The sequence below is a fragment of the Scleropages formosus genome, chromosome 6, assembly GCF_900964775.1.
Source record: "Scleropages formosus chromosome 6, fSclFor1.1, whole genome shotgun sequence".
Classification (NCBI taxonomy): Eukaryota; Metazoa; Chordata; class Actinopteri; order Osteoglossiformes; family Osteoglossidae; genus Scleropages; species Scleropages formosus.
Window position 1 is genome coordinate 5,538,432 of NC_041811.1, and position 27,823 is coordinate 5,566,254.

Below are 27,823 nucleotides of genomic sequence, written 5' to 3' on the forward strand. Positions count from 1 at the left end.
TCTGGTGTCTAACAGCTGAAGTAAACATTCAGGAAATTAAAAGAATGCAGTCAAATGTAAAATAAAAACACTTAGATTACTCATTGCCTTTACTTTTTATGAACATAACATACTACTGCGTAACATATTGCAACAACACCGCGCTACCGTGTTTTGGGCGGGAAACTTGTTAAATGTAATTGGTTAATTTTTGGTGACGTACAGGGAATATAAGCGGGTGCTTGCGTCTGCCAGTAGGAAAAGGAAAAGAGTGGCTGGGGGTGCTAAGCAGGCTGGGAAGCTTGGCTAGGTGCCCAGGTTTTGGAGGAAACGGGGTCCTCTACTGAGAGTGTTACTTCCCTGCGTGCCGGTGGTCCAATAAAACGTTCGACATGAACACTGCCTCTGCGTCCTTCTTCGCCCCATTCAAACCCACGGCGCTGCGTGCTACAATATTATTAAATAAAGCTAATAAATGTATTTATGCAAGAGAAGTGAGTTGTATTCGTGTTTTTTTGAAAGTTATCTTAAAACATATGTCACATGATCAGCAGCCGGCAGGCCTGTAATCCTTGTGACACGGGGCATATCCATTTATCCGTGTTATACAAACCAACTCTATTTACATAATAGCGCAAAAAGACGGAGACTTTGACCGTGTAATCGTTAGGTCAGTGCGCGCCAGTACAGTAAAGAGAAAATGATGTGACAGTACAGGCAGGGGGCGGGCGGAAGCTCGATTAGATGCAAGACTTAGATGCCCTTCACGCGAAGCAAAATCGGGCGGTATCCCATTAGAATGACATCCCTGTCTTGTTATAGAAGGTCTTTATAGACTGGGATCCAGCAGTTTTCCTGGCTTCCCTCTCCTTCTTTTCATTACGTTTCTGGTACTCAGATTTATGTTTTTTTTTTCCCTACATTTCCAATCACTCAGTTTCCTGTTATGCGTAACTTCACTTCCAACTTCAACTGTTCTCAGAGCAGCCTCAACTCTGATTGGTGAGCTTCACTAGCTGGGGTGGGACTTACCATTTTATTGGGTCCCTCTGCTGTTTGTCACTGACTGAGCTGAACTGATTAATAACTCTCGGACAAAACCATTTTTAGGGAGGGGGAGAAGAGATATTTGGAAAACTTCTTTCACGAGATTGCATGTTGTTGTGGTTTTCATTAAACTCTCAGGCATACAAGCTGAAGCTGTAATATAATATTATAATTATTCAAAGAGTAGGGACCTATATATCGTAACTACTAGATTTAGTGGGCCCCCCTGGGCAACTGGGGTACCCTATAACTGTCACCACCTTTCACCCTCCTAGCCACGGCCCTGGTTGCAGGTCTCAGCGCTGTCTCGGGATGAACGGTTTACAGACTGACCGTGCCCTCGGCCCCACCCCCCCGTAAATCCGTTGCTCGACTAAATTCAGGACGCGGAGCCGCGCGCCCTCACCAGCACGTGGATGTCACTGGGATAGAGGTACTGACGGCTGGGAGACTGCGTGCGATTTCTGCTGTTCGGAGCCGATTTGGGCCGAAATCGCCACAGGAGTAGCGCCCTCTAGTCGTCCCGCATAATGGGGAGAGCGCCCCTCTCCAGCGCCGCGGGGGCAGCCTGCCTGTGCGTGTGCGCGCTCCTGTGCGGCATCGTCTGCGGGGGTGAGTACGGGGGGGATCGTGTGTGAATGTGTATTTTACGTGTGTGTGTGTGTTTGTGTGTTACATCACCATCCAGTCTAAACACACAGTGCAATATATCCCCGTATCATAATCCCTCAATCCGTACCCTGCTGCTGTCATCTGATCTGGTCCAACAGGAGGTCACCACGCGTTCAGTTGTATTAATTTCATAAATGCTGTCTGGGGTTATATGGGGCTCTTCAAACAACATGTATAATTTTAATTAGAGCAATATGTCTCAGTGGCAAGGATTTCATGGTCAATCATGTGGGTTCAAAACATGTCAATATGTAAATATGTCTAATATTAGAGCCATGTGTGAATGAAAATTAATGACATACCAGCAAGGTGTGCCCCACCTACCCATTTGGACGTCTGTAGCTCACTGATGATTCCCACCAGACGTGTGGGCTAAGCGGATTTACTGCTGCGCTCCAGTTTTGTGTGCAGACATTAACCCACAAAGGGGAAACCATGTCACTGGACACATTCAGACAGACTGTTCTCAGACACATGGAAAATGCATCTGTCTCCTGCTTACAACAGGGTTTTCAAGAATACAGTTTTATTGTATGGTCACATTTATAGCTGGTCTCTGCTTGGACACTGTTGGTGAGATGAGCCAGTGGTCCATCTCATTGATGTGTTATCTCTCTGCTTATGCTTGCTCTTCTTTGTAGTTTGAGGGTTCTTGGGTCTTGGACTTACATTACATACACTTATTTATTTAGCAGATGCTTTTCTCCATAGTGACTTCCAACAAACTCTATGTAGTGTAATCAGCCCACATACGTTATTCACCAAGGTGACTTACACTGGAAGATACACTACTTACAGTGACTCACTCATCCATTCATCTGTGGAACACACTCTTGCTGTCAGTCACACACTACGGGTGAACCTGAACAGCATGTCTTTGGACAATGGCAGGAAACCCACACATACATGGAGAGAACTCTCAAACTCTCACATGCTCCTGCACTCCTAACTTGGAGCTCCTGATCATCAAATGTCACCCCTTTTACCTTCCTCAGGAATTTATGATGGTGGTAATCAGCACTGTTTATATTCCACCTCAGGCAGACACGGACACTGCCCTGTCATGATATCGTATGTGAACTTCTTGACTCTATCAGACTGACCAGGACTCCGTGCTCATTGTAGCAGGGGATTTTAATAGCACCAATCTTTCACCAACACATCTCCTGCCCCACTAGGGGTGAAAACATTCTGGACCACTGCTACTCTCCGTTTAAAAACAGCTACAAGGCACAGTCTCATCCACCGTTTGAAAAATCGGACCGTACCGCCATCTTCCTCAAGCCTAGATACAAACATAAGCTATTACAGGAAGTTAAGAGGGAGGTCGCGTGTTGTACGGACCAATCGGTGGCCGCTCTGCAGGACGCTCTAGAGGACGCAGACTCGCAGACTAGGATATGTTCAGGCGCAGGTCGGATGATGACGTCAACGTGTTTACGGAAGCGGGCGTGAATTCATACAGAAACTGGTGGACGATACAATCTGCAAAACCACCATCCGTACGTGGAGGGATGCAACCCTCCGCGGCGCTCTGAGATCTCGCACCGCTATGAGCGCGACGCTCACACCAGGAACATGATGAACGAAATACACTGCGTACAACGTGCGCAAAAACAAGGCAAAAGCGGCGCTAGGCTACGGGAGGAAATTTACATTTAGCACGGTGGCTCTAGCCTGTGGCAGGGACTAATGATTACGGAGTGAAAAACACCACCTTCCAGAATGGTGAATGTGAACGCGTCGGACGAGCTGAGCACTACGCTCGCTTCGAGGCTGCACTGAGGAAAGCGCTGTAACGCCGCTATGTGAGCGCCGATCGGATGAAAGTCAGCGGTAAATGCCCCCCCCCTTTTTTTTTTTTTTAAAACCATATCTGAGCAAGCCGTGAGGAAAGCCCTAGAGAGTGAACACCAGGAAGCTGCAGGACCAGACGGCATTTCAGCTGGGTCCTAAGCCTTAGAGCCTGCGCTGACAAGCCAGTTCCAGTGTCTTCACGGAGATATTCAGTCTCTCCCTTGCACAGTCGGTAATCCCCACATACTTCAAACAGTCCATTATTGTTCCTGTCCTGAAGAAACCCTGGGATGCCTGCCTCAACGACTATCACCCAGTAGCTCTGACCTCAGTTATGATGAAGTGCTTTGAATGGCTGGGTCAGAGACTTCATCACCTCTTCACACTACCTGACACCCTAGACCCATTACAGTTTGCATACCATCCCATTGCACTGAGAGTGCCATCTCATACCTCCTGCATACAGCTTTGACCCATCTGGACACCAGGAGGGGGAATTATGTAAAAATGCTGTTTGTAGATCACAGTTCCGCATTCAACACTATAATTCCCTCTAAATTCATAATGAAGTTGGAGGACCTTGGGAGTTTGCCTGTCCCTGTGTCAGTGGATCTCCAACTTCCTTACAGACAGACCACAAGTAATACTAGTGAGCAGACATATTTCACCCCCACCCTGAGCACTGGAGCCCCCCAGCATTGTGTCTTAAGTACCCTGCTGTACTCACTGTACACTTATGACTGTGTGGCCACTTCCAACTCTCATTGTTAAGTTTGCTGAGAACACTGTCGTTGTGGGCCTGATCTCTGATAACAACGAGAAGGCCTACCTGGATGAGATTAGGAACCTGGAGAACTGGTGACAGGAGAACAACCTCATCCTGAACGTCAACAAAACAAAGGAATTGGCAGTGGACTTGAGCCAGAATCAGGACAAGAGTTGTCACCCCCCCTTAAAATCAGTGGGGGCCCCAGTGGAGAGGGTGGACAGTTTCTTCTACCTCACGTGACAAAGGACCTCTCATGGTTGCACCATATCAACACCCTGACAAAGAAGGCCCGTCAGCATCTTTACTATCTTAGATGCTTAAAAGACTTCAAACTGGGTGCTGAGGAATTTTTACATCTGTACCATCGAGAGTATCCTGATGGGAAGCATCACAGTCAGGTTTGGGAACAGCACTAAGCAGGACAGGCAGGTTCTCCAGAGGGTGGTGCGATCAGCTGAGTGCATCATCTGCACTGAGCTCCCTGACTTACAGTCTGTTTACAGCAAGAGGTGTTGGACCATGGCCAGGAAGATGGTGAAAGACCTCAGCCACCCGAACAACGGACTTTTGACACGGACTTTTCTCCCTGCTGCGGTCAGGGAAGCGTTTTCGCTCCCTGACGGTTATCGCAGAGAGTAGGAGTAGCTTCTTCCCGCAGGCCATTCGAGCTCTTAACCAGGATAACACCATGGAGTAGAGACTGGTCTGCATGTACAAGGAGCAGTAATTGAGCTGAATATTGCTCAGATTCCCCTGCCCCCCGGCGCACAACATTGCACACGTTGCACTTTTATTTAATATTGGACTATATGTATTTGTATCCTACTTTATTTTATTTATTCTTTCCTGTTTTCATCATTATATATTACATATTCCTGTAGTATGTTCCTATTTCTACTCATTTGTATTGCCTTATTTATCTGTATCGTGGACAGTCGGAAAAGCATTTCACCGCACATCATACTAAGTGTGGTTGTGTATGTGACAAAACTTGAAACATGCTATTTCCACACAGACTGAGTGGGAATCAAACCGACGTCCTCACATCACCCAGGCGCTGTGAGACAGCAGCACTACTTGCTTTAACACTGTGCCGCCCTAACTTTTGGACTTCACTGCATCATAGAATAGAATAGAATAAAACTTTATTTGCCATTTGTACACTTACACATGGTCCAGGCACATAAGAGTTCTTGAGCAATCCTAAGAGAGTCAAACGTAAAAACGTGTACAGAATAAGTTCTCTAAAACTGCAATAAATAAAGCTAAAATAATACAATAACTGCAGTAAAGGAGGGAATAAATAATTAAAAAAAAAAAAGGAGGAAATACATCATGATGGGGTTCTAGGAAATCCAGGGATCTCCCCCATGATTGCTTCAAGAAGGGTTCACCTTCTGAAGGTGCTGAGAAAACCACTCAATCGGGCATTTACTGAGAACTGTATTGGCAGCCTGATATTGTAAATCCATGTGGAGGTTAAAGAAGCAGGAGACTTCTGAAAACTGACTGTGGCCATGAGTCCATTTTGTTCACACGTTATTGATTGATACAAATACACAACCTTCCAAATCCAGAGCTCTCTTGACTGCTGGCTGCACGTAGTCACATGATGATGACCTACCAGTGGGAAATTCAGGTACCTTCATTACAACAATAACAATGTTCATACCATGTATGTTTCTGCTTCATTGTTTGTGTGTGTGTGTGTGTGTGTGTGTGTGTGTGTGTTTTTTTAAACAGTGAAATTTGGGTGTATTAAGTATGTTGTGTCTCTAAGAATTTTGTTTAGCTTACCCTGGTATGTCTCAATTACTTTTCTTCCAAGGGGTAGCAAAACCTCCAGACATGGACTTTCTGTACAACACTATGGTCCACATTTCTTCTGGGTTTAATGTCTCAATGTATTATTGTGTATGTCCTGTGTTTGCAGGCTGGGACTCTCAGCAAACATCTCAGTTAACCGCATATGAATTGACCATCCCTCGACGAATCGAGAGGCAAAGACGCGACATGGAGAGCATAGCCTCTTCACAGGTACTTTTGTAGGGTGGTGATTTTTTTTTTTTTTTTTGTGGTTGCATGGCTTCATGCTTGGATGGATGCTTGGCTTTGGTTGCATGGTCGGTTTGTTCTGTGGTTGCATGGTCAAGGGTCTTTATGGTTAGATTGTCAGTTGGCTGCATTGGGTGCAAGACTGAGGGTCTTATATTTGGCTGCATGGGTTGGCTCTGCTTTAAGATGAGTGATTGGCTCCTTAGTTTGATGGCTGGATGGTTGAGTGGCTGTGTGGTTGCATGCTTTGTGGCTCCAAGGTTGGTTGGTTGGGTTTCTCTCTGGTTGTTTGGGTGGATGTGTGCATGGATCACACGTTAGTTGGCTGACTCCACTGGCTCTTAGGGACTTAAGACTTTTTGGGTGTTCTGCTAATGGGTGGGACAGTCTAATATTTATTGTGCCTGGGATCCAAGATGAGGAAAGAAGGGTGGTGTAGTTTTTCTCTAAAGACCTAGTGCAGGCAAGTGAGGGAAAACAGCTCTTATTCCTAGTCTCTTGACAGAGGGACTCAGAATAAATCTGACTCTGTTTCCTCCGCCTCAGGCTGAGAATTTTACCTGTGGGGCAGGGATAAACTGGGCTGTGATGCTCCTCTGTGGTGATGGGAGGATGAATGCTAATGCACAGGGTTCTGTGCAGCGCGCTCACTGACAGCGCTCTTCCAGAGACTCAGCCTTGAAGGCAATGAAACCCAGGTTTCAGACCAAGTGTCTTATGAAACTCCTTTTTGATAACATTTGAAACACCTGCTCTTCTGGAATATGTTTGCATGACCCTCTCTCCGTGCAGTCTTTAGTGAGGTCACTTATAAAGATACCCAAATGTCATTTAACCATAATGTACTAAATGTATCAATCAGTCGAACACATGGACGTATATCACCAAAGCTTTGACGTTTAGCTTCGCAAGGGATTTGTTTGCTAGGGGACTCAGAAATAGGATGCTGACCTGATATCGCCAAGGCTGATCCAGGCCTTTTTTTCTTCCTTGAAGGTGTCCTACATCATCAGAATCCAAGGGAAGGACCATGTCATTGTTCTGGAGAAGAACGAGTGAGTTGTGGTCTTAGATCTAAATGTGGTCATAATTGTGAAACTGAGCCTGTGAAAAGTATAAAGCCTTCTGTAATTACCTTCTCACTGAATTTAGAAATAGAGTAATGTACTCCAATTTCTCATATAACGGAGTTCATGTTAAGTTGAAATCAGCTTGGGGGGGGGTTAATGTTAATGTCCAATGAAAAAAATAATTGGCTCCTGCATTTAAAGTACCACAATGAGTTTTTTGAATGAGAATGTTAATGAAGCATTGTATAATATTGTTGAATTATTATTTTTCTGCCTTGGATTTAATGCAGTATTTTCAGTGTGACACCAACAAAGGACAAAAAACTTATAGGTTGGACATTGTGTGCAATTCAAATATATATTTTATATAAGATACTGTACATAACATATCCATTGTTGAAGTAAAATGCCATAGTACTGTATAACAAGCCTATTGTGTGAAAATAATATATACACTGTATTTTTGTAAGCTATTGCAGTGATTATTCCTTGTATAAGACCCTGGTATGTAAGGGCTCAGCATAGCCATCTGTTTCTGTATATCTGGTTAATGCTGTGGTGCTTTAACCACAGCCTTAACCTGCTTCCAAAGCAGGTGACAGGAAATGTCATGGCATCTAATATGTTTCCTCATGTGTGTGTGTAGGCATCTCCTTCCCAAAGACTTCACGGTGTACTCATACGCTGAGGACGGCAGCCTGGTCACAGAGCAGCCACATTTGCAGGTGACTCTTTAACTTCCCTGGTCCCTCAACAGAGCTGCAATGTAAACATTCTAGGAGCTGACAATAGTTCTGTCTTAGTTTACATATTTTTCCAGAAAATAATTTTAGTTTTCTTGTAGTAGCTTCCCCTTGTGCAACTTTTATTGAATTTAAACACATATAGTAAATAACATTCATACCTAAATTAAATAACTAAAACTCACATAAGATCATACAGTCCTAAAAGACTGTCAAATATAATAAAAGCTGGTATGAAGCGTTATTAAAATTACAATAAAAATCAGCAGTGAAGCATCTCTTCCTGACAGAAATCCCAGTCTCCCCAGCTAGTGGTGGAACTCCTAGCACAGGTGGTCCTGTGATATCTTCCGTCTAGCTTTCCCCAGCTTTCTGCCTGGCGGCCTCGCTGGAATCCCTTTGTGTTCAGGTTTCAGTTGGCTGGGAACAATGAGTTTTTGTTGTAACTGGGAACATGGTGACAGTTTGGCTCCTGGACTAAGGGGGCACACCCATACCTGCAGGGAGGTGCCCCCAGAGATGAGAAGGTCCATTTGGTACCTGCTGGTTGCCGCAGAGACGGGTGTGCCATTCGCAGCCAGATGGAGTGTTCCGGAATTCAGACAAGGCCACTCATTCAGGGCATTGGCCTTCTGACACAATCGGGAGTGCGGCCACTCAGTGTGGGCTGCAGTGGATTACAAACGGCTATTTGGTGAACACTGCTTTTTGTCTTATGAATGACTGAGTTAGAAATTTTTGAACATACTTTCTTATTTACTGATAACTAATACTATTAATTAATAACACTACTATTACTGTTATAATTACAGAGTTTGTCACTGTCCATCCAGGTATCCAATTTCAATAACCACTTGCCTGAGGCTAAGTGGTGGGTATGGCCTGGATGGGACACCAGTCTGTTGCTTCACTGATGTCTTTTCTAAAATTTCTCTGTAGCAGACCAAAAGTGACCTGTACTTACCATTTGGGTCAACAGAGGGCAGTAAAAATGATCAAAATAGAATTTGAGTTTAGGATCATCTTAATTTAGCTCAATTCCAGTCTTTCCACCTGTCTGATGTTCCTCAGTGTCAGTGGTCAATAAGAAGAAAGTTGCATGCTGAATAAATAACGATTGACATTGATTAGGCGTTTGTGCAGAGAATGTATTTTTATTGTCAGCCGTTTAAAAAGAAGTGTTAATGGAGCTCAAAGTTAATGAAAATATTAAAATGCCTTACAGAGAATTTTTTAAAATTTAGTCATGCACCACTTAATGACTGACCGCATATACAATGGTGGTCCCATGAGATTGTAATGGAGCTGAAAAATTTTTATCGACTAGCGACATCGTAGCTGTCGTAGCACATGTTCCGCGTTTGTGGTGGTGCTGGTGTAAACAAACCTACTCCACTGCCAGTCGTATAAAAGTATAGCACATACAATTATGTATAGTACATAATTCTTGATAATTAGTTTTATGTATTTACTGTACTTATCGTTATTTTGGTGTACCCTTTCTACTTATAAAAAAAATTTACTGTGAAACAGTATGCTGTGTTACGCTGGCAGCAGTGTTGTAGATCTTGTCTTTACTGTGTCTCTTGACTGCATTGAGGCTATACCATCTAGGTTTGTATAAGTACTTTACGATGTTGCATAATGACAAATTTCTTAGATCGTGTCCCCGTTGTTAAGCGACACGTCTGTATAACTAAGTTCAAGATATTTAAAGACCCTGTGTAGTAAATAAGTTGAGAGATGACAGTATTATGTAGCTTTTGCTACATTGTGGCTTAGAATTAAGACTCACTTTGGACTTATAAACAAAATGAGTTATGAACATTCTTCTAGTCACACTTTTGTTTGTAAGTTTTGGAGCCAATATACAGTAAATGTTTTCAAGCAGAATGTCCAGAATTAAAGTCCTACTGGATGGGGAGCTGAGCCTGCAGCTTTTGTTTCCTTGAGGTGGCTCAGACAAGCATCCGTTTCTTCCCACGCTCTGTTTGAAGACCTGCTGCTACAACTTTTGTTTGGCTTTTGTGGGATTACCGCACTGTCCACCCGTGCTGGGAAGACCAGATCCTGTTCTCCAGGAACAGTGACACTGCAGCCCCATGCTGTCCTTCAGAGCTGGGTAGACAAATGATGGACCAGAAAATGATAGATGGCTTCACAAAGCTTGCAGGTGCAGTTCATCTGTTCATGACTCACATTGGGTGACTGCATATCGGAATGACTGGACGATCCAGTGAATCACAATATCATTTTTTAAATATTTTTAAAGGCCCACATGAAAACACTTCGTTTCAGATCTGTCTCCCCTCGAACCTTATGTTTGCTCCTCTCTCGCTTGCCTGCTGAGCCCATAGTGCTGTTGAGATGCACGGTGCTGATCCCCTCAATAATGGAGCAAAGCTCATCATTAGATGAGACTTAATGACCTCCTTCATCCTAAAGTGATCTCCTGGCAAAGTGCCAGCTGATCTTTAACGGGGAGTGAAGAAGGGCTCTGTCCTGTCATTGTCCTGTCTGCCGGGTTGAGTGGATTATTTGATGTGGAAGGATCATCTTATTGGCCGTGCTTGGTGCTTGACTCACTGGGTGACAGTGAGTAAGATGAGAATTAAAGAGGATTCATTGTAAGTGTTCCGCTGAGCATCTAGTGGTTAAGGTTACGCCTCTGCTTGTAGCTTATCTAGTTCTGCCAATGCTGTGGTGTGTTTGACCCAGCTTTGCTAAACCTATCCTCCACTGATGATCTGTGGGTACCCTGGTAATACTGTGAAACTTGGAGCTCTGAGGGGGACAAAGGGTCAATCAAAAGTCCCTGGTATGGTGGAATGAGCTCCCTCTGTCCCTCAGAGCTGCTGAATCTCTCCCACTATTCAAAAAGGGTCTCGGACACACTTCTCTCATTGCTACAGTAATGAGTCCAACACCACTATCATGATCATTTATGCATACTGTGTTCTCATGCTAGGAGCATCCAAGTTATGAATTTTGAAAGATACATTTTCAGCTTATTACATTTTCTTTATTTTCTGAAATTTCTCTGTAGTTAACTAAATGCCACCTGGGTTTACATTCTCATTTACATTTATTCATTTAGCAAATGTTTTTCTCCAAAGCGATGTACATCAACAAGAACAACAACCTAACTGATGATAGTAAAGAGAAAAGAATGAGTGTTACCATCTTAATTCAACTCAGCTCCACACTGTTAACAGCTCTTTTTTGGTGTTCTTCAGTGTTACTGATCAATAAGACAAAGAATGCTGCAGAAAAGTGTCCGATAAATTAATATAATTTGCATGGACTGCTTTTATGACTTACTGTTGTTTTACTGTGGCTATTCATATTGAACACGTGAATTTCCCTTGGATTTAACCACCATCCGTCCTGGCGCACACTCCTCTCCTGCCTGTCTCCCAGGAACACTGCCACTTCCAGGGTTATGTGGAGGACCTACCCGGCTCCTCCGTGGCTCTCAGCATCTGCTCCGGTCTGAGGTAAGGAGGCCAGAGCTCAACAGGAGTACGAAACAGAGGTCAGAGGTCAAAGGTCAGGATTACTTGTGGTACACCAGGATGACCTGCAGAATCTGAATCCCAGTTTACCCTACTTCTGAGGACAAAAAACATGTTAATTAGAACACACCCCCTGCTGAGACTCCCAGACCACATGGGTGCTGGGCGTGCTTCTTCCTGGGATTTTGACCATAGAGAAATGAGAGTGCTTTGATTCAGTGTTTAGTTCTCTTTCAGGAAGTGTTTCACAGACTGATGCAGAACTGCAAATGTTTGCTCGCCTGCCAGTGGTGTGAACAGCTCTGTTATAAGGCATCACCCATTGTTGCGTCTGTCTGTCTGTCTGTCATCTGCACACACATGCAGAAAAACGCTTGCGTCCCTGACAGTAAGTTTTCCAGACGGCAGGTATCACGAGACTGGGACCAGCAACCCGCTGCCCTGTCAACTTCCACAGCTAATCGTGGTTTTTGAGGGAATGTGAGAATGGTTTGCTTTCAATTCCTGTTGCTGTGGCCAGTGGCACCCTCTAAACTTCCTCATTTCTGCCAACTGCTCCTCTTGAATCCTCCTTAGAGGTGTCCTTCAAATGGGCAATGCCACCTATGGGCTCGAGCCCCTGGAGTCATCCACCAGCTTCCAGCATTTGGCATACAGGCTGGAGGACATGAGGACAGAACCGCTGGAATGTGGGACCCCACACGTAGAGCCTGGCTTGCCCGTCGGCCGTACACTTAGAGTAAGTGATGGTGATGTACAGTAATGGTATACAGTGTAACGTTGTTGGATTCATTAGTTTGTTTTGTGATCTTTGGAAACACTGTAATTAGACATGGGTACTTGGTTTTATGACCTTTATTCATATTTCCATATTTTCCTCCTTCAGTACGCACAAGTCTTTTCTTTCTGTCTGGCTGGTGTGTACTTAATTTCACTAGTACATGTAACCCCCTTTTCCCATCCTTCTGTGATTTGTACTTTTAGTGACTTTGCCCTTTGTGACTCCTAACTTCTGCAATTTCCTGCTGAAACGCAAACAAGTGCAAAACGACAATACAGTCATTGCCTGGCTAATGTCATATGTGATCAACAATGGTGCACTTTATGTTGTTTTTGCACCATGTTCACTAATCCTCACTTTAGTGACAGCACTTGTATGTTTGTTAGTTATTTACTAATTAAGACATACATTCTATTGTTCTTACTCTATGTTCTGCATAATATTACATCCTGGACAAAGGTTTAAAAAAAAAGTTTAATATTTTTTCAGAATTTCATAGCTTCCAAGCTCTTTTTTTTTTCTTTCATATGTTTATTTCGTTGACAATTTTTACCAAAGCCAAGATCTTGAATAAACTCCAGATCAACCTGACCTTGATCAGGACAAAGTTGTTATTGACATTGGATGGTTGGATGTGAAATAATTCACTATAAAATGACCTCGTGGTAATAACAAAGTATAAAAGTGGAAATGAACTCAGCAAAGGTGTTTCTATGCAGACAAAGAGAGCGATTCTGCACCAAACACACTTTGTGGAGCTGCTTCTGGTGGTGGATAACGAGAGGGTGAGTACCTTCCGTCACTGCCATGTCCAGAGGGGGCTCTGTCCTCTAATCATGCATCACTGTTCTCCACGTGTTCCCCCTCGCCTTCTTCCAGTTCGTCCACATGAACCGGAACCAGACGGCTGTGCGGGATGGGATGGTCCAGCTGGCTAATTACATTGACAGCGTGAGTGGGGGTGTGGCCAGGGGCTGGCATTAAGAAAGAGGGCAGGGCAGTACAGTTTGTAGTGTCTTGGTTAAAATCCAAAGGTTAAATGCCACTCTGGGTGTGCCTCTGCACCAGATGTATGCACCGCTGAACATCCGAGTGGTTCTTGTGGGCCTGGAGATCTGGAGCCAGCGAAACCTGATCAACACAGATGGTGGTGCCGGTGAGGTGCTGGCCCGCTTCGTTCAGTGGAGGGAACAGGTGCTGGGGTCCAGGCGGCGGCATGACAGCGCCCAGCTTGTCCTGTGAGAGCCGTGTGCATGAGTATGTGTATGTGTGTCTGTGTGTGTTTGTGTCTGTCTAGCTGTGTGTGCTCACTCACCTGCTCTCTCTTTCAGGAGAAGGAGCTTTGGCGGCACAGCGGGAATGGCCTTCGTCAGCGCTGTATGCTCACGCAGTCATGGTGGTGGAATCAATGCAGTACGTGACACCACTGCTCCCACTGACCCGCCCTCGCTGGGTGTGAATGAGCTTTGAGTGACCTCTGACTTTTGCTCCCCCAGTACACTGGCTCCAGTGTGCTGGTTCTGGCCTCCATCGTTGCCCACGAACTGGGTCACAACCTGGGCATGAACCATGATGATGGGCGTGCCTGTTACTGTGACGCCACTCGCTGCATCATGAATTCGGGGACAACGTGAGTGTGTCCTGTCCATAATGCATTGAGGTTGCTAGCTACTGCACCCCCTGCACGTACACTAAGTTCTCCTGTCCCTTTGTCACACCCGCTCCCTTATCCCTACCCACTCCTATTTCCCTCCCCCAGTGGCTCACGAAATTTCAGCAGCTGCAGCTCAGATGACTTTGAGAAGCTGATTCTGAGTGGGGGAGGCAGCTGCTTGCTGAATGTACCCCAGCCAGATGAGGCCTACAACACCCCCTACTGTGGGAACAAACTGCTGGATGTGGGAGAGGAGTGTGACTGTGGCTCTGACAAGGTGATCTCCTGTGGCAGAGTTGGTAATACTGTACTGTGTATTATTGTAACTGTCCAGCCATGCGATCACTCCATATGTAACGCGACCACTTGGTCTGGCCTCTCTCATGGTAGGAGTGTGAGTCAGACCCGTGCTGTGAAGCCCAGACATGCAGACTAAGACAAGGGGCACAGTGTGCAGATGGCGTGTGCTGCAAGAACTGTCAGGTGGGTGATGGAAAACAATCTGACATCAGTGGTTGAACTGCGGTTATAGCTGTAATGGTGGTCAGTGGTTATTACTGACCTATAAACCATTCATTCACACATGACCAGATTTCCAGTGACTGGTTATTGGAACAATTCCAGTGCATTACAATATTTTTTAATAAATTATTCAGGATGTTCACAAATGAATTAATTTTGATAAAATCAGCAAAATGAAACACAAGAGTTTTTTAAAAAAAAAAAAAAAAAAATCACTATTTCAATATTTGGAGTAATTTGTAAAACTCTAAATATATTATTTTATAAAAAATGCAGATTTGGCAAGGAGGTGTCAAACACTGCATCATCTTCCAACATGACATTATGATCATTAGTCTTTTTTTTTTTTTTTTTTTTTTTTTTTTTTTTTTTTTCTTTTCCCCCCCCTCCTTGACTGGTCAGGTAATTGACGAATTAAACTGAAATAGTTAAATCAAAATTTACATTAAATGTTTTAAGGGAGGGGGGGGTGCGGTGGGGCAGCGGGTTTGGCCAGGTCCCACTCTTTGGCTGATTTGAGGTGCAAGTCCAGCCTGGGGTGCCTGTGATGGACTGGCATCCCATCCTGGGTGTGTCTCCTCCCCCTCCAGCCTTTTGTCCTGTGTTGCCAGGTTATGCTCTGGTTTGCCACGACCCCATTTGGTTTCAGACTCTGTGTGTGTTTTAAGGGATTTCCATGCATGCAGCTATTTACATACATTACATGAAAATAACAAATCAATGGAAATGACTTTATTGATGGGGAAACGGTGAAGTCCTTTGAAATCATGTATTATGCTGTGTCCAATCAGAATGTCAGTTTAGCTGTAGCACCACCTTCTCCAGCTGTGCCCTGTCCTCACCCAGCACCTGCTCACTTTCCCACCATCTTTCTCTCTCTTAGTTCCTGCCAGCTGGTGCCGTGTGCCGCCCAACCCATGATGAATGTGACTTGCCCGAGTACTGTAATGGCTCTTCGCCTGTGTGCCAGAGTGACGTTTTCAAACAGAATGGGCACCCATGTCGAGCAGGACATGCCTATTGCTACAATGGGCAGTGCCAGCACTATGATGCACAATGCCAGGCTATCTTTGGGTCCAGTGAGTCTTACTCATTTGAAAGGAACATTCTACTTTATGTAACATACACTTTATTTTTATGACACATTTTTCCATTTATAGTGTTTAGCTACATACCATAAGTGACCTTTACCCAGCAAAGTAATTTTTACTGTATTGGTTTGGAGAAAAAATGTTGACTGTGGTACTACAGCAGGAGGTGAGATTTGAACCTGGGTTGTTCAAGGCAGCAGCTTTAACCTGCCTCAGATAACAATACAACCTGAAACTGACCACTAGCTCTCCCCTAAACAGAGGCAAAAGTGGCACCGGAGGTGTGCTTCAGAGCTGTCAACTTCAAGGGTGACCGCTTTGGGAATTGTGGTTACCAAGGGCTTGGCTACAGGAAGTGTGAAATCAGGTCAGCATCACACCTCTCTGCATTACTTTAATTGGACATACTGTGTGCTGCATTTACTTTGTGACCACACTGGACCATGACTACCTGTGTATACCCAGGAATGCCATGTGTGGGAAGCTGCAATGTGAAAATGTGCAGACGGTCACGGTCTTTGGCATTGAGCCTTCCATTATCCAGACGCCCATCGCAGGGACCAAGTGCTGGGGAGTTGACTTCATGCTGGGTTCGGATGTCCCAGACCCCGGGATGGTCAACGAAGGGACTCGATGTGGGGAGAACATGGTACCTTATTCAGCTCTTGATACTTTTAGGCTGTATCAGGCTTCTCATAGTCACCCTTCTGGACAAAACAGGAAATACCCTGTTCTCCCTCTGCAGGTGTGTTTAAATTACCAGTGTGTGAGCGCTGATGTCCTCAAATATGACTGTGACATAGAGAGTAAATGCAACGGTCATGGGGTGAGTACTCAAATAACACTAAAAACAAGTTGCAAGGAGTTGACTCACATTGTCATCATTGTCGTCATCATCATCTTCTTTACCATCTCTCTCACAGCCTTGAGATGTTAGCTGGACTATTCATAAGTTGCAGCCAATAAAGGTTAATACAGATATTCCTAAGTTTTAGTTCCTGCTTTGGTTTTTAAAAACCTCAAATAATAACAATAGTAATACTAGTTATTTTACAATTAAACATGCTCCGTAATACCGTCAAGTAACTTCAAAATTGATTTTAAGTTTAAGAATAAAAATATTCCGTCTCTGGAAACCTTGATTCAACGCTGATTGTTTACTGATTCGTCATATAAAAGTGCTCAGTATTCTTCATCTTGGTATCAGTCAACAACACTGAACACCAGGTGTGAGCTGTAAACATTGTGAAATTGAATTAATCAAAGGTGGTGCATGCTCCACACTCAGTTTGGGTGCACTTCACCAACATATGTCTGCTTGGCAGGTAAACACGGTGCACTTGTTCTGTTAGACAGAAACTTTAGTGAAGACAATGCAATTAAAAACAAACTGGGCAATGTATCTTTGAAAATATGTTACTTGACATTTCATAACGCAAGGAGCCCGTGTACGGCGCATTTCTCTTCACTTATGACAGACGTATACATGTCTGGATATTTACAGGTGTGTAACAGCAATAAGAACTGTCACTGTGATAGTGGCTGGGCTCCACCAACCTGTGAGGTCAGAGGTTATGGCGGCAGTGTGGACAGTGGCCCTACCTGGAATGGTGAGGAATCACAGCTGTGGCTGTCACTGTCTGCCATACCACAACCGTTTCTACAGGTTTTTGCATCTTGATCTTGCTTTGTTCTCACAAATTTTGTGTGTACGTATGTATAGGTGGTCCCCGACTTACAGTAGGGTTACGTTCCTTAAAACCCATCGTAAGTTGAAAAGGCATTTAATATACAGTGTCGTAAAAAAGTATTTGCCCCTTCCTGATTTTTTTTTTTTAATTTTTTTTTTGCATATTTGTCACAGTTAAATGATTTGCGATCATCAGACAAATTTTAATATTACACAAAGATAACCTGAGTAAATACAAAATGCAGTTTTTAAATGATGATTTCATTTATTAAGGGAAAAAAGCTGTCCAAACCTACCTGGCCCTATGTGGAAAAAATAATTGCCCCCTAAACCTAATAACTGGTTGTGCCACCCTTGGCAGCAACAACTGCAATCAAGCATTTGCGATAACTGGCAATGAGTCTTTCACATCGCTGTGGAGGAATTTTGGCCCACTCTTCTTTGCAGAATTGTTTTAATTCAGCCACATTGGAGGGTTTTCGAGCATGAACGGCCTGTTTAAGGTCATGCCACAGCATCTCAATCGGATTTAAGTCCGGACTTTGACTAGGTCACCTCAAAACCCTAATTTTTTTTTTTTTGAACCATTGGACTTGCTGGTGTGTTTCGGATCATTGTCCTGCTGCATAACCCAAGTGCTCTTGAGCTTGGGGTCGCAAACTGATAGCCGGACATCCTCCTTCAGAATTTTCTGATAGAGCGCAGAATTCATGGTTCCACCAATTATGGCAAGTCGTCCAGGTTCTGAAGCTGCAAAGATCACACTACCACCACCATGTTTGACTGTTGGTATAGTGTTCTTTTTATGAAATGCTATGTTAGTTTTACGCCAGATGTAACGGGACACACACCTTCCAAAAAGTTCAGCTTTTGTCTCATCAGTCCACAGAATATTTGCCCAAAAGTCTTGGATTATCAAGATGTTTTTTTTTTGGCAAATGTGAGACGAGCCTTTCTGTTCTTTTTGGTCAGTAGTGGCTTTCGCCTTGGAACTCTCCCATGAATGCCATTTTTGTCCAGTTTTTCTTATTGTTGAATCATGAACACTAACCTTAACTGAGGCAAGTGAGGCCTGCAATTCTTTAGATGTTGTTCTGGGTTCTTTTATGAGCTCCTGAATGAGTCGTCGTCGTGCTCTTGGAGTAATTTTGGTAGGCCGGCCACTCCTGGGACGGTTCACCACTGTTCCAAGTTTTCTCCATTTGTGGATAATGGCTCTCACCGTGGTTCGCTGGAGTCCCAAAGCCTTAGAAATGGCTTTGTAACCCTTTCCAGACTGATACATGTCAAGTACTTTCTCATCTGTTCTTGAATTTCTTTAGATCGCCACATGATATGTTGCTTTTTAAGATGTGCTTCACTTTGTCAGACAGGTTCTGTTTAAGTGATTTCTTGATTCAGCAGGTCTGGCAGTAATCAAGCCTCGGTGTGGCAAGTGAAATTTAACTCAGCTTTCCAAAAATTTGGTTAATCACAGTTCATTCATAATTTAACAAGGGGCGGGCAATTACTTTTTCACATGGGGCCAGGTAGGTTTGGACAGCTTTTTTCCATTAAATGAAATCATCATTTAAAAACTGCATTTTGTATTTACTCAGGTTATCTTTGTGTAATATTAAAATTAGTTTGTTCTCAATCATTTAACTGTGACAAATATGCAAAAAAAAAAAATCCGGGGGGCAAATACTTTTTCACGGCACTGTGCCTAACCTGCCGAACATCATAGCCTAGTATATGCGTGATGGCCATTATGGGATTGCTGCCTTCATGCTGGGCAGTTGGCTTGAATTTCTCCTCAAGCGTAATTGCCTTCCTCTTCATCTTCTCACCAGTAGCTAGAGACACAGACAATGTTTCTGTGACATCATGGTTGCACAAAACACAACACAGATACAGGGGGCTATCTGTATGGTGACTGCATAGCAGACTGGGAGATACTGGTTGCTGCCGCTGCCCAGCATTACAAGAGAGTATCGGACTGCATATCGCTTGCCCGGGGGGAAAAAAATCTAAATTCAAAATTTGAAGTACAGTTTCTACTGAATGTTGATCAAGAGCTCACCATCATACAGTGGAAAAATCGTAAGTCGAGGAGCATCTGTATGTATTTACGTGCATGAACTTTTCCCACACAGAAAATGACACAACACTGCGGGATGGCTTGCTGATATTCTTCTTTGCTGTACTGCCATCCCTGGTCCTCGTCCTGTATGTGTTCTTCAGGAGAAATCAGCTACGCCAGCGATTCTACCTGAAGAAGAGGTCACAGGGCTACAAGTGAGTAATGAGTACCCTTCTGTAGACTTGGATATTTACAGGGCTGTGAGAAACTACTGAGTACCCCAAAGTAGACTTGGATATTTACAGGGCTGCAAGTCAACACTGAATGCCTTTCTGTAGCCTTGGATATTTATAGCACTATGAGTGAGTACTGAGTACCCTTTAATAGACTTGGATATCTACACTGAACTCCCTGTGTAGTTCTCAGATTCCCACTCACTTAGTTCCTTTCCCAATGGAATAAACCAAGATCTTAAAGCCAGCTTTAAGAAATACAAATATCATATTGCAGTGCCAGGAGAGTAGATACCACAGAGTCATGATGGCTGCAGGATCGAGCCTCAGAATTTGTTGTAACGCTGTCTTTATGGATACCCATGCATACCTTGCAGCCATGTCTTGATTAAGGGACCAGGATGCCCAAGGGATACTGAGATATTACTATCATTGTCTAAAACATTGGGCTCTTAATGGGGTCACTAATGCATCAGATTGCTTAGTTTCTTCAACCAATTTGGCAATCTGAATAAAAGACGCCCATGAAAGTTCAAAACAGTAATGTGACTACCTTACCTAGATTGGAGTTTACCAGATCCACCTTTGAGCCTGGGCTGGTGCTGGCTGGAGAGCTCGTGGTAGATGGGCTACCCCGGTTTTATGGGCTCAACATGCTCAAGGTGAGGTGTGGTGGTCAAAGGCGATGCCTGTCAGGACATGGGTGTTGATAGGAACGAGCTAGATAGTTTCTTTTGCATTGGCCTAAGCTATTTCATGGGGCACTGAATGACTCCATGGTAGAATGGAAGAACTTGGACCATGTGCAGTAGGTAGAAAGTACAGACTTTTAGTGGATCCACAGATATCTTGTGTAGAGACACACAGTGTCTACTTCTCTGGAACTGGGAATTATACATTTAGAAACAGAGATGCCCTGTGTGAACCATTCCCATGCCTCCCATTGGGTCCTCCCTTGTTTTTTTTTTTTTTTCTTGTCTTCATGAGCGGAGTTTTCTGTGTGTCCTGACATTCAACTCACTTGATTTCCCCCTTTTTGTCTTCTTCTGCCACCTGGGGGTAATGCTCCTATAGCAAGACTACTTCTATTGTTCTACAGTACAGGCAGTACCCGGGTTACAAAGTCCAACTTATTTACAACCCGTAGTTACAAACCACCCCCATCCCTGTAAAACCTCCTATATTAAACATTTGAATTACATGCAATGGTTCTTAATAACAAACGGGTGCCACTTTGCGATATGCATGAAAACATTGCATGTCTGTAGCGGTTTGTCAGCTCATGGGCACGTGAGCCCAAGGTTGGACAAAGACTAAGTTCTTTTCAGTCGGACCATGTTGCTGTTAAGTGTCTCGTGTGTGTTACTGTATTGGTCTTTATTTTGTGGTGTTGTCCTGGTAACCATGGCACCAAAGTGTAAATGTGATGCAAGTGACGGTGATGCATCAAGGAAAACGATCATGATTGAAACTAAAGTGGAAATAATAAAGCGATCGGAAAAAAGTTGAAACGCCATCAAACACTCAAAGCGTTACGCTACAGTGGGTCAACGATTGGGACAATTTTGAAGGACAAAGCAAAAATAATGGCGCATGTAAAAGGCTCTGTCCTGATGTGTGTGTCTCTCATATATATATACACACACACACACACACACAGAGGCTGAAGCTGCTTGTCCCAAGTGGGGTTGCGGCAAGCCAGAGCCTAACCTGGCAACACACGGCGCAAGGCTGGAGGGAGAGGGAACACACCTAGGACGGGACGCCAGTCCATCGCAAGGCACCCCAAACAGGACTCAAACCCCAGCCCCACCAGAGAGCAGGACCTGGCCAAACCTGCTGCACCACCGCGCCCCCATTATAAGTACTGTAGTAACATTTGTTATCATTTTTATTATTACAGTATTATTATGTTAAAGTTGCTTTGGTGTATCTGGAAGTGTGTGGTTTTTTTTTTTTTTAATGCATAGAAGGATATACTGTATCCTAAGACAAGCATTTGACTAACTAACGTTAGATACAAACCATACCTAACTGTTCCAAACTACGTACAAATTCGACTTAAAGACAGATTTAGGAACAGAACTGGTTTGTAATCCGGGGACTGCCTGTACTCTACAACATTTTACATTTAATCACTGAACAGACACTTTTTCTCTAGCGTGACATACAACTCAGTGAACAAAAACTCATTTCACCAACAGAAGGAGAGTTTTTTTAGATGCGGTCATTCATTAACATCAGTGTGTTAATGGCAGCACTATGGATTGGTTAAGTACACAAACGGTAGTCCTATTAACTGGAGCTGGTGTGGATCAGCTAATAACATGACTCTTCATTAAACTAATTTTACAGTGAATATAGCTACATGTCACACTACTTCTTGAGAGAACACTCTGGTGTTACACCATGTACCGCAGTGTGTATGAGTTTAGTGGAAGGTATATGGGTGACACCCACCTCAGCTGACTGTTCTTTATGTAGAGCGGACTGCGGACCCCAGAGCAGCAGCTGGCAAGAGCCCCCACGGATGGGAGGACTCAGCCATACATCCAAGGAAGGAGTGAGTAGCTCTGTAAGCCCCCTTCAGTTTTTCTTTTTTTTTTTTCTTTCTCCTCTTCCCCCCCCCACTGTGGAAGAACAACTCAGTGTAACTAATTATTCAGTTCAGCCAAGCAGAATTACTGCATGCAGTAAGGGAGTTTATATAATTTCACAAAAATTAGTAAATGTCTAAAAGTCATATACCATAGCAGAAGTGTGATCTTCACATGTATGGGTACCACCATCCAGTAATATTTCGATATCGCATCACATGCAATTTCAGAGCTTTAACAGAAGAAAACAGGAAAATACCTTGGTTGTTCACAGGATAGAAAGGAACAGCATGGACAGATAAATGGGTATCATAGTCTCCCAAACTGAGAATGACTGAAAAACATTCCAGAGTGGACTAATAACTGTTCTGACATGACTAGAACAGTATCAGCTAGGTCTTAACCTACTTTAGCTGGGACATTAGCATTGGCACATTTTACATTATTTCACGTTCCCCCCCCCCCCCCCCCCCCCCCCGTTGTTGTGCTTTTTTTCCAGAGCTTTTTTCAACAGCTCAGCATACTTAGGAAAGTCCAAAAAGAAAACCCCATTAGGTTGATTTTGCCGAAACTGAAATTACTCAATAGCCTCTGAATCAACAGGCCGCTATGCCTTCAGCTTTAGATATGTGACATGTGGTGTTTTATACTTCCATTTGGGAAAGTTTCTTCTCAGCGAGGGGAGTACTAACTGAAATCATAGCAGTTGCTGTCACAGACAGACAAATTATACATATTGGTTTGTAACAAGAAAGTGCAGTTACTATGAATAAAGCCACAAGCATATTGCAAAGAACTGTATCTAAAGGAACCTAGCAAAGTCTGTCACCAGCCAAACAGTCACTCCCTCTAGTCATAGTCCTTGTTTTTCAGACCTCTTCATGGATCTTGTCTGCCAAGTTGGTGATGAGTTTGGAATTGTTTGGAACACTGTTGTGATGATTGGGCAGGTACCTACCTGCGCAATCAAGAGGTAGTCCTGCGTGAGGTAATTCTTTATGGCCAAAAGTTCAGAAACCCAGCAGTGCTGCGTTAACGCCTCTCAGACTTTATACAGTCTCGAGACTGAGTCTTTCCAGTAAGGAGGCCATTGCAAGAGCATTCTGCATGAGATAATTAGCATAGTGGGGTAGGAATATGGCCGAGGCTCAGTCACCACTGGAAGTATCAGTAGTTCTTCTGGGTGGATGTTTGCTTCACTCTGGACTGAGTTAAGCAAAGCATATACACTTCTTTTTCCCAAAAATACTGAAATTCATAGAATTTCATCCTCATTGAATATACATGCCTGTACTACAAAATACTATGTATATTATAAAAAGAGAATTTTTGTATTTTTATTCACATAGCCCAGGTTTGTATGTATTTCACTTCATGATGTGAATGAATGCATGAAATACAAAGGGGAATCATGCAACTGAGAAAATGCAGGTTTGCATTCCAGCTATCTCTGCAACATAATGTGCATTTTAAAGGACTCACCACACAGTCAACATTTAATAAAGGTATCATTTGCATATTGTAAAGCACTATTATATCTTACAATTTACATGATTATTGTTATTGCTCATTGGTCATGATATTCACCTAGTAATGCCCTTGAAATGTCATAGTCAGCCTGACAAGTTAACATACTAAAGAATTTTATAATGTGAGATCTCCCCCCCCCCTTTAGCAGATATGTTAACATTTAAAGTGAAAAATATGAATTTCATTGCATTTGTAATCTGTGGTGACTATCCATTTAAACACATAACCACATCAGTTGTGTCAATGGGAATAAAGTAAATAACATGAAAAGCACCTCATCAACACTGACCTCACAAAGTTAAACACAGTAGACAGCAGCCCTAGTAAGAATAAATCATGCTGAGCAGAGGCAGTAGGGGCAAATGGCTACTTTCAGTCGTCTCAAGGTCACTACCTATAGTACTTTTTTTTTTTTTTTCTCCCCTTCCTTCCCCCCCTAAAGCTTGAGGTTGGTACCCAGGATACTCAACAAGAGTAATGTGGAGCATTCTGTATGGAACATTACAGGACTGAATCTTCTCACAACTTCAGCACAGGCCCCCCTGTGGGCCAAAGAGAATTATACAAAGTACTCCCATACAAAGTATTTACATCTTATGAGGTCGTCGTGGTATGGATAAGTCATTTGAACAAAAGGTGGGGACAGAAAGGTCACAGCAGATACTGCGGCTGGAGGGCAGGAACCAGGGACAAAAGTTCTCCAAGCTTGCTGTATAAGAAAAGAGAAAACATAAGGTCAGAACATCTCCAACAATATACCACTGGTTCAGTCATATCCATATTCACTAATGAACTCACTAATAACTTACTTTCATTTCCCATTACACTTCATTTTACATATCGGATCTCTCCGTAATAAATTTTCAGAAGTGCGGGAAGGTATGTTTCCCATTCAAAGGTCCCATTTGGACTGGCATAGGCTGAAAACCAGGGGGTCGGAATACAGGAATACCTGAAATACTTCTCCATACCTAAAAGTATAAGCAGCAGCGGAGGACAGAGGAGCAGTCTTGAGATTGGCTGAGCAAATAGAACATGTACCAAATGAACCTGAATCTTCTTTTTTTCATGCACTGTGGGTTCTGTTGTTGGAGAATTACCTATGAAAGTGGACACTCTCAGATATGAACCCTAAGGTTTAATCTTGCCTGGCCCTGGTTACCTGTAATAAAACACGTGGTCAGTTGGGGCCCACAACACATAGGACAATGACAGAAAACAACCACATGAACAACAATTAAAACAATACCTTTTTCAGAGGAAGTCAGGCTTCTCAGCTTTGCAGACACCCTCAAACCATTGATTAGCAGGGTCTGGTTACACTGCGACACTCGGCAGTCCACTAGTCCTGGTTACGCAGGCCAAGCCACCCACATCCTGGAATTGGCTACCCAGGACTTATCCACACTCTACAAAGTACAAACAAAAACAGTACAAGACAACAAACTAACAGAACCCCACACACAAACCCAAATGCTTGACTGCATTAAATCTTTGTTCTAAAAAATGATTGCGTCACAGGCACCCTTAGGGGCAAACCCAGGGAAATACCTGTGTGCAAACCACACTAAATGGGAAGCTTTAAAAGAAGCTTTCCCATACCTTAATATTATGCTGGCTTGTGGCTTGGTGTCAGGCACTCCTGGGAAATCCCTCAGCCTGCATGGTGTTTCAATCCTATGTGTGATGCCAAGAGACTGAAAGAACAACTCGGCAAAAGTCTTTTCCATATTAAAATTTTAATTACTTATTCAGTTCAGTCAAACAGCATTATTGCATGCAATAAAGGAGTTCAAGTAATTTCAGAGAATTGTGTAAATGTCTCAAGCTTATATACAATAGAAGCGTAATCATTACTTACACATTTAGCTCCATCCAATAATATTATGACATTGTCATCAGAATCCAATACCAAACATGCCAGCAGAATGCAATCACTGAGTTTGTCTGTCTGGTAATCTTCTGTACATGAGTTGAAGTATGGAATTTCAGAGCTTTAACAGAACAAAATGGAAAATACCTTGGGTGTTCACAGGATAGAAAGGAACAGCATGGCCAAATGAATGAATGAATGAGCTTTATTGCCAAGTATGTTTACACATACAAGGAATTTGTCTTGGTGACAGAAACTTCCACAGCACATACAGAATGACAGTGACAAGACACAGATAAAAAAAGTAGAGTGGGCTAATAAAAGAATATATATATATATATATATATATATATATATATATATATATATATATGAGAGAGAGAGAGAGAGAGAGAGAGTATGAAGTGTGGGAATCATGGGAATGGGTATCATATCCTCAGTTTGGGACACTCAGACCAGAAACATCCTAGAGTGGATTAACAACTGTCCTGACATGGCTAGTAGAGTTTCAGCTGAGCCTTAAGCTACCTTACCTGGGACCTTACAATTTGTACATGCTATATTATTCCACACCACCCTTTCTACAGCTGTTCTCCAGCCTTTCTCCTTCTGCACATATAATATAGCTAGTTTAATCCAGCAAGTTTCATGATAGGCTGTGGTGATACCAGTGGAGAGATAATACTGTAACGTGGCTCATTGGAGATACTAATGGAGAGCTACTATTGTATCGTGACTCAGTGGAGATGCTAATGGACAGATACAATTGGTCTGTGACTCAATGGAGATAATACTGGAGAGACCACCGGACCATGTCCTAGTGGAGATGCTAATAAAGACTTACTACTAGATCGTGACTCAGTAGAGGCACTAGTGAAGAAATACCACTGGACTGTGACTTAGTGGAGATACTAGTGGAGAGATACTACTGGACTTAAACTGTGTAGATGTTGGTAGAGAGATACTACTTGACTGTGACTCAAAGGAAATACTAGTGGAGAGATACTACTGGACCGTGACTCAATGGAGATGAACTAATTACTAATTACTAACTAATTGAGAAGTTCATCACTGTGGTGCATTGTCTGCAGTGTTAATATTTAGCTTTACCCCAAGTTGTCACACGCAGCAGCTGTTGAGCTTGGAATACCATGGATAAATAGTCCAATAAATAATCTTACAATGACGAATGCTCAAACAACAGATAAATAAATGTGCACATTTGTACAAAATGGATACCTGTGGCTGTTTGCCAATGGTTGTCCGCTCCTGATCTGGAGCCATCAAACTCATCCAGTTGGGAGGCTGTCATAGACCATCCAATTGACAGCAGCCAGGAAACCCTGGACATACAGAGACCTCACAGCTGGAGGCCTTTCTCAGCTTTGGTGTGGAAGTGAGGTCTGAACAGCTGACACTGACTCTAATGAGGGCCAAAGGTTCCTTCAAACCAGTCTTGACCAACTTTGGAATCACTGTGGATAGCCCTCATATAACCCAAACACAAAAAAGCCTAAACCAAGACTCTAATCAAGCAGACACATTTGGGAGGGTCAATTTTATAATAAAGCAAAACTGAAAGCTGTAAATGCAATTTCCTTGAGCAATGAAAAAAAAAAAAACACCATTCTGTAACATGTGACTTCCTTAACTTAATGGCACTTTCAGTTTTTTGTCCTCACCTAATGAGAAATCCTAAATGTTTTTTTCACCAAATCAGAATGACAGTCCATCAAAGGGCAGTTACTCATTCACACTGTCACACAAACAGACCCACATGGCCTTTCTAATCCAATGACATATAAACACAAATTAGGATCATCAGTTTACCTGACTGGACTTTGGGTGGAATAACCCGGAGTTAGTCAAACCTGGAGGGAATCTAGCACTGCTATCCACTGTGCCATCCAAGAAAAACAGAGTAAAACAATTAAACAGTAAAACAATTTTTAAAAGAGACAGAAAACAAGACTAATATAAGTGATGAATGGGAAAGGGGTCAGAAAAGGGATCTTACAGATGTCTTACGTACGTATAAGCAGTTTTGAATATGTGAGCTTCAAACCTGAATTTAAAAGTGTCCAGAGCAGTTTTGATATTGTGGACTTGGTCTGGAATTCTGATTTTGTTTGTGTTTAAAAGT

At 43.1% G+C, this 27,823-nt stretch overlaps 1 protein-coding gene across 2 annotated transcripts in view; it reads left to right on the forward strand.

The window, feature by feature from the left end:
* The first annotated feature begins 1,300 nt into the window (after positions 1-1,300).
* Positions 1,301-27,823, forward strand: part of LOC108922684 (disintegrin and metalloproteinase domain-containing protein 9-like) — a 29,626-nt gene continuing 3,103 nt past the window's right edge. Inside the window, exons 1-20 of one of the 2 annotated variants that reach the window (XM_018732971.2) lie at positions 1,301-1,638; positions 6,198-6,301; positions 7,316-7,374; positions 8,036-8,114; positions 11,553-11,629; positions 12,224-12,386; positions 13,148-13,213; positions 13,308-13,379; positions 13,497-13,666; positions 13,760-13,841; positions 13,925-14,058; positions 14,188-14,359; positions 14,473-14,565; positions 15,488-15,683; positions 15,957-16,062; positions 16,161-16,344; positions 16,441-16,521; positions 17,200-17,305; positions 19,521-19,662; positions 22,165-22,255. In XM_018732971.2, the coding sequence (XP_018588487.1) occupies positions 1,557-1,638; positions 6,198-6,301; positions 7,316-7,374; positions 8,036-8,114; positions 11,553-11,629; positions 12,224-12,386; positions 13,148-13,213; positions 13,308-13,379; positions 13,497-13,666; positions 13,760-13,841; positions 13,925-14,058; positions 14,188-14,359; positions 14,473-14,565; positions 15,488-15,683; positions 15,957-16,062; positions 16,161-16,344; positions 16,441-16,521; positions 17,200-17,305; positions 19,521-19,662; positions 22,165-22,255 (2,259 nt within the window). In that variant the 5' untranslated portion in view covers positions 1,301-1,556. The remainder of the gene's footprint in view (positions 1,639-6,197; positions 6,302-7,315; positions 7,375-8,035; positions 8,115-11,552; positions 11,630-12,223; positions 12,387-13,147; positions 13,214-13,307; positions 13,380-13,496; positions 13,667-13,759; positions 13,842-13,924; positions 14,059-14,187; positions 14,360-14,472; positions 14,566-15,487; positions 15,684-15,956; positions 16,063-16,160; positions 16,345-16,440; positions 16,522-17,199; positions 17,306-19,520; positions 19,663-22,164; positions 22,256-27,823) is intronic. The other variant, XM_018732972.2, reaches the window with a different exon arrangement.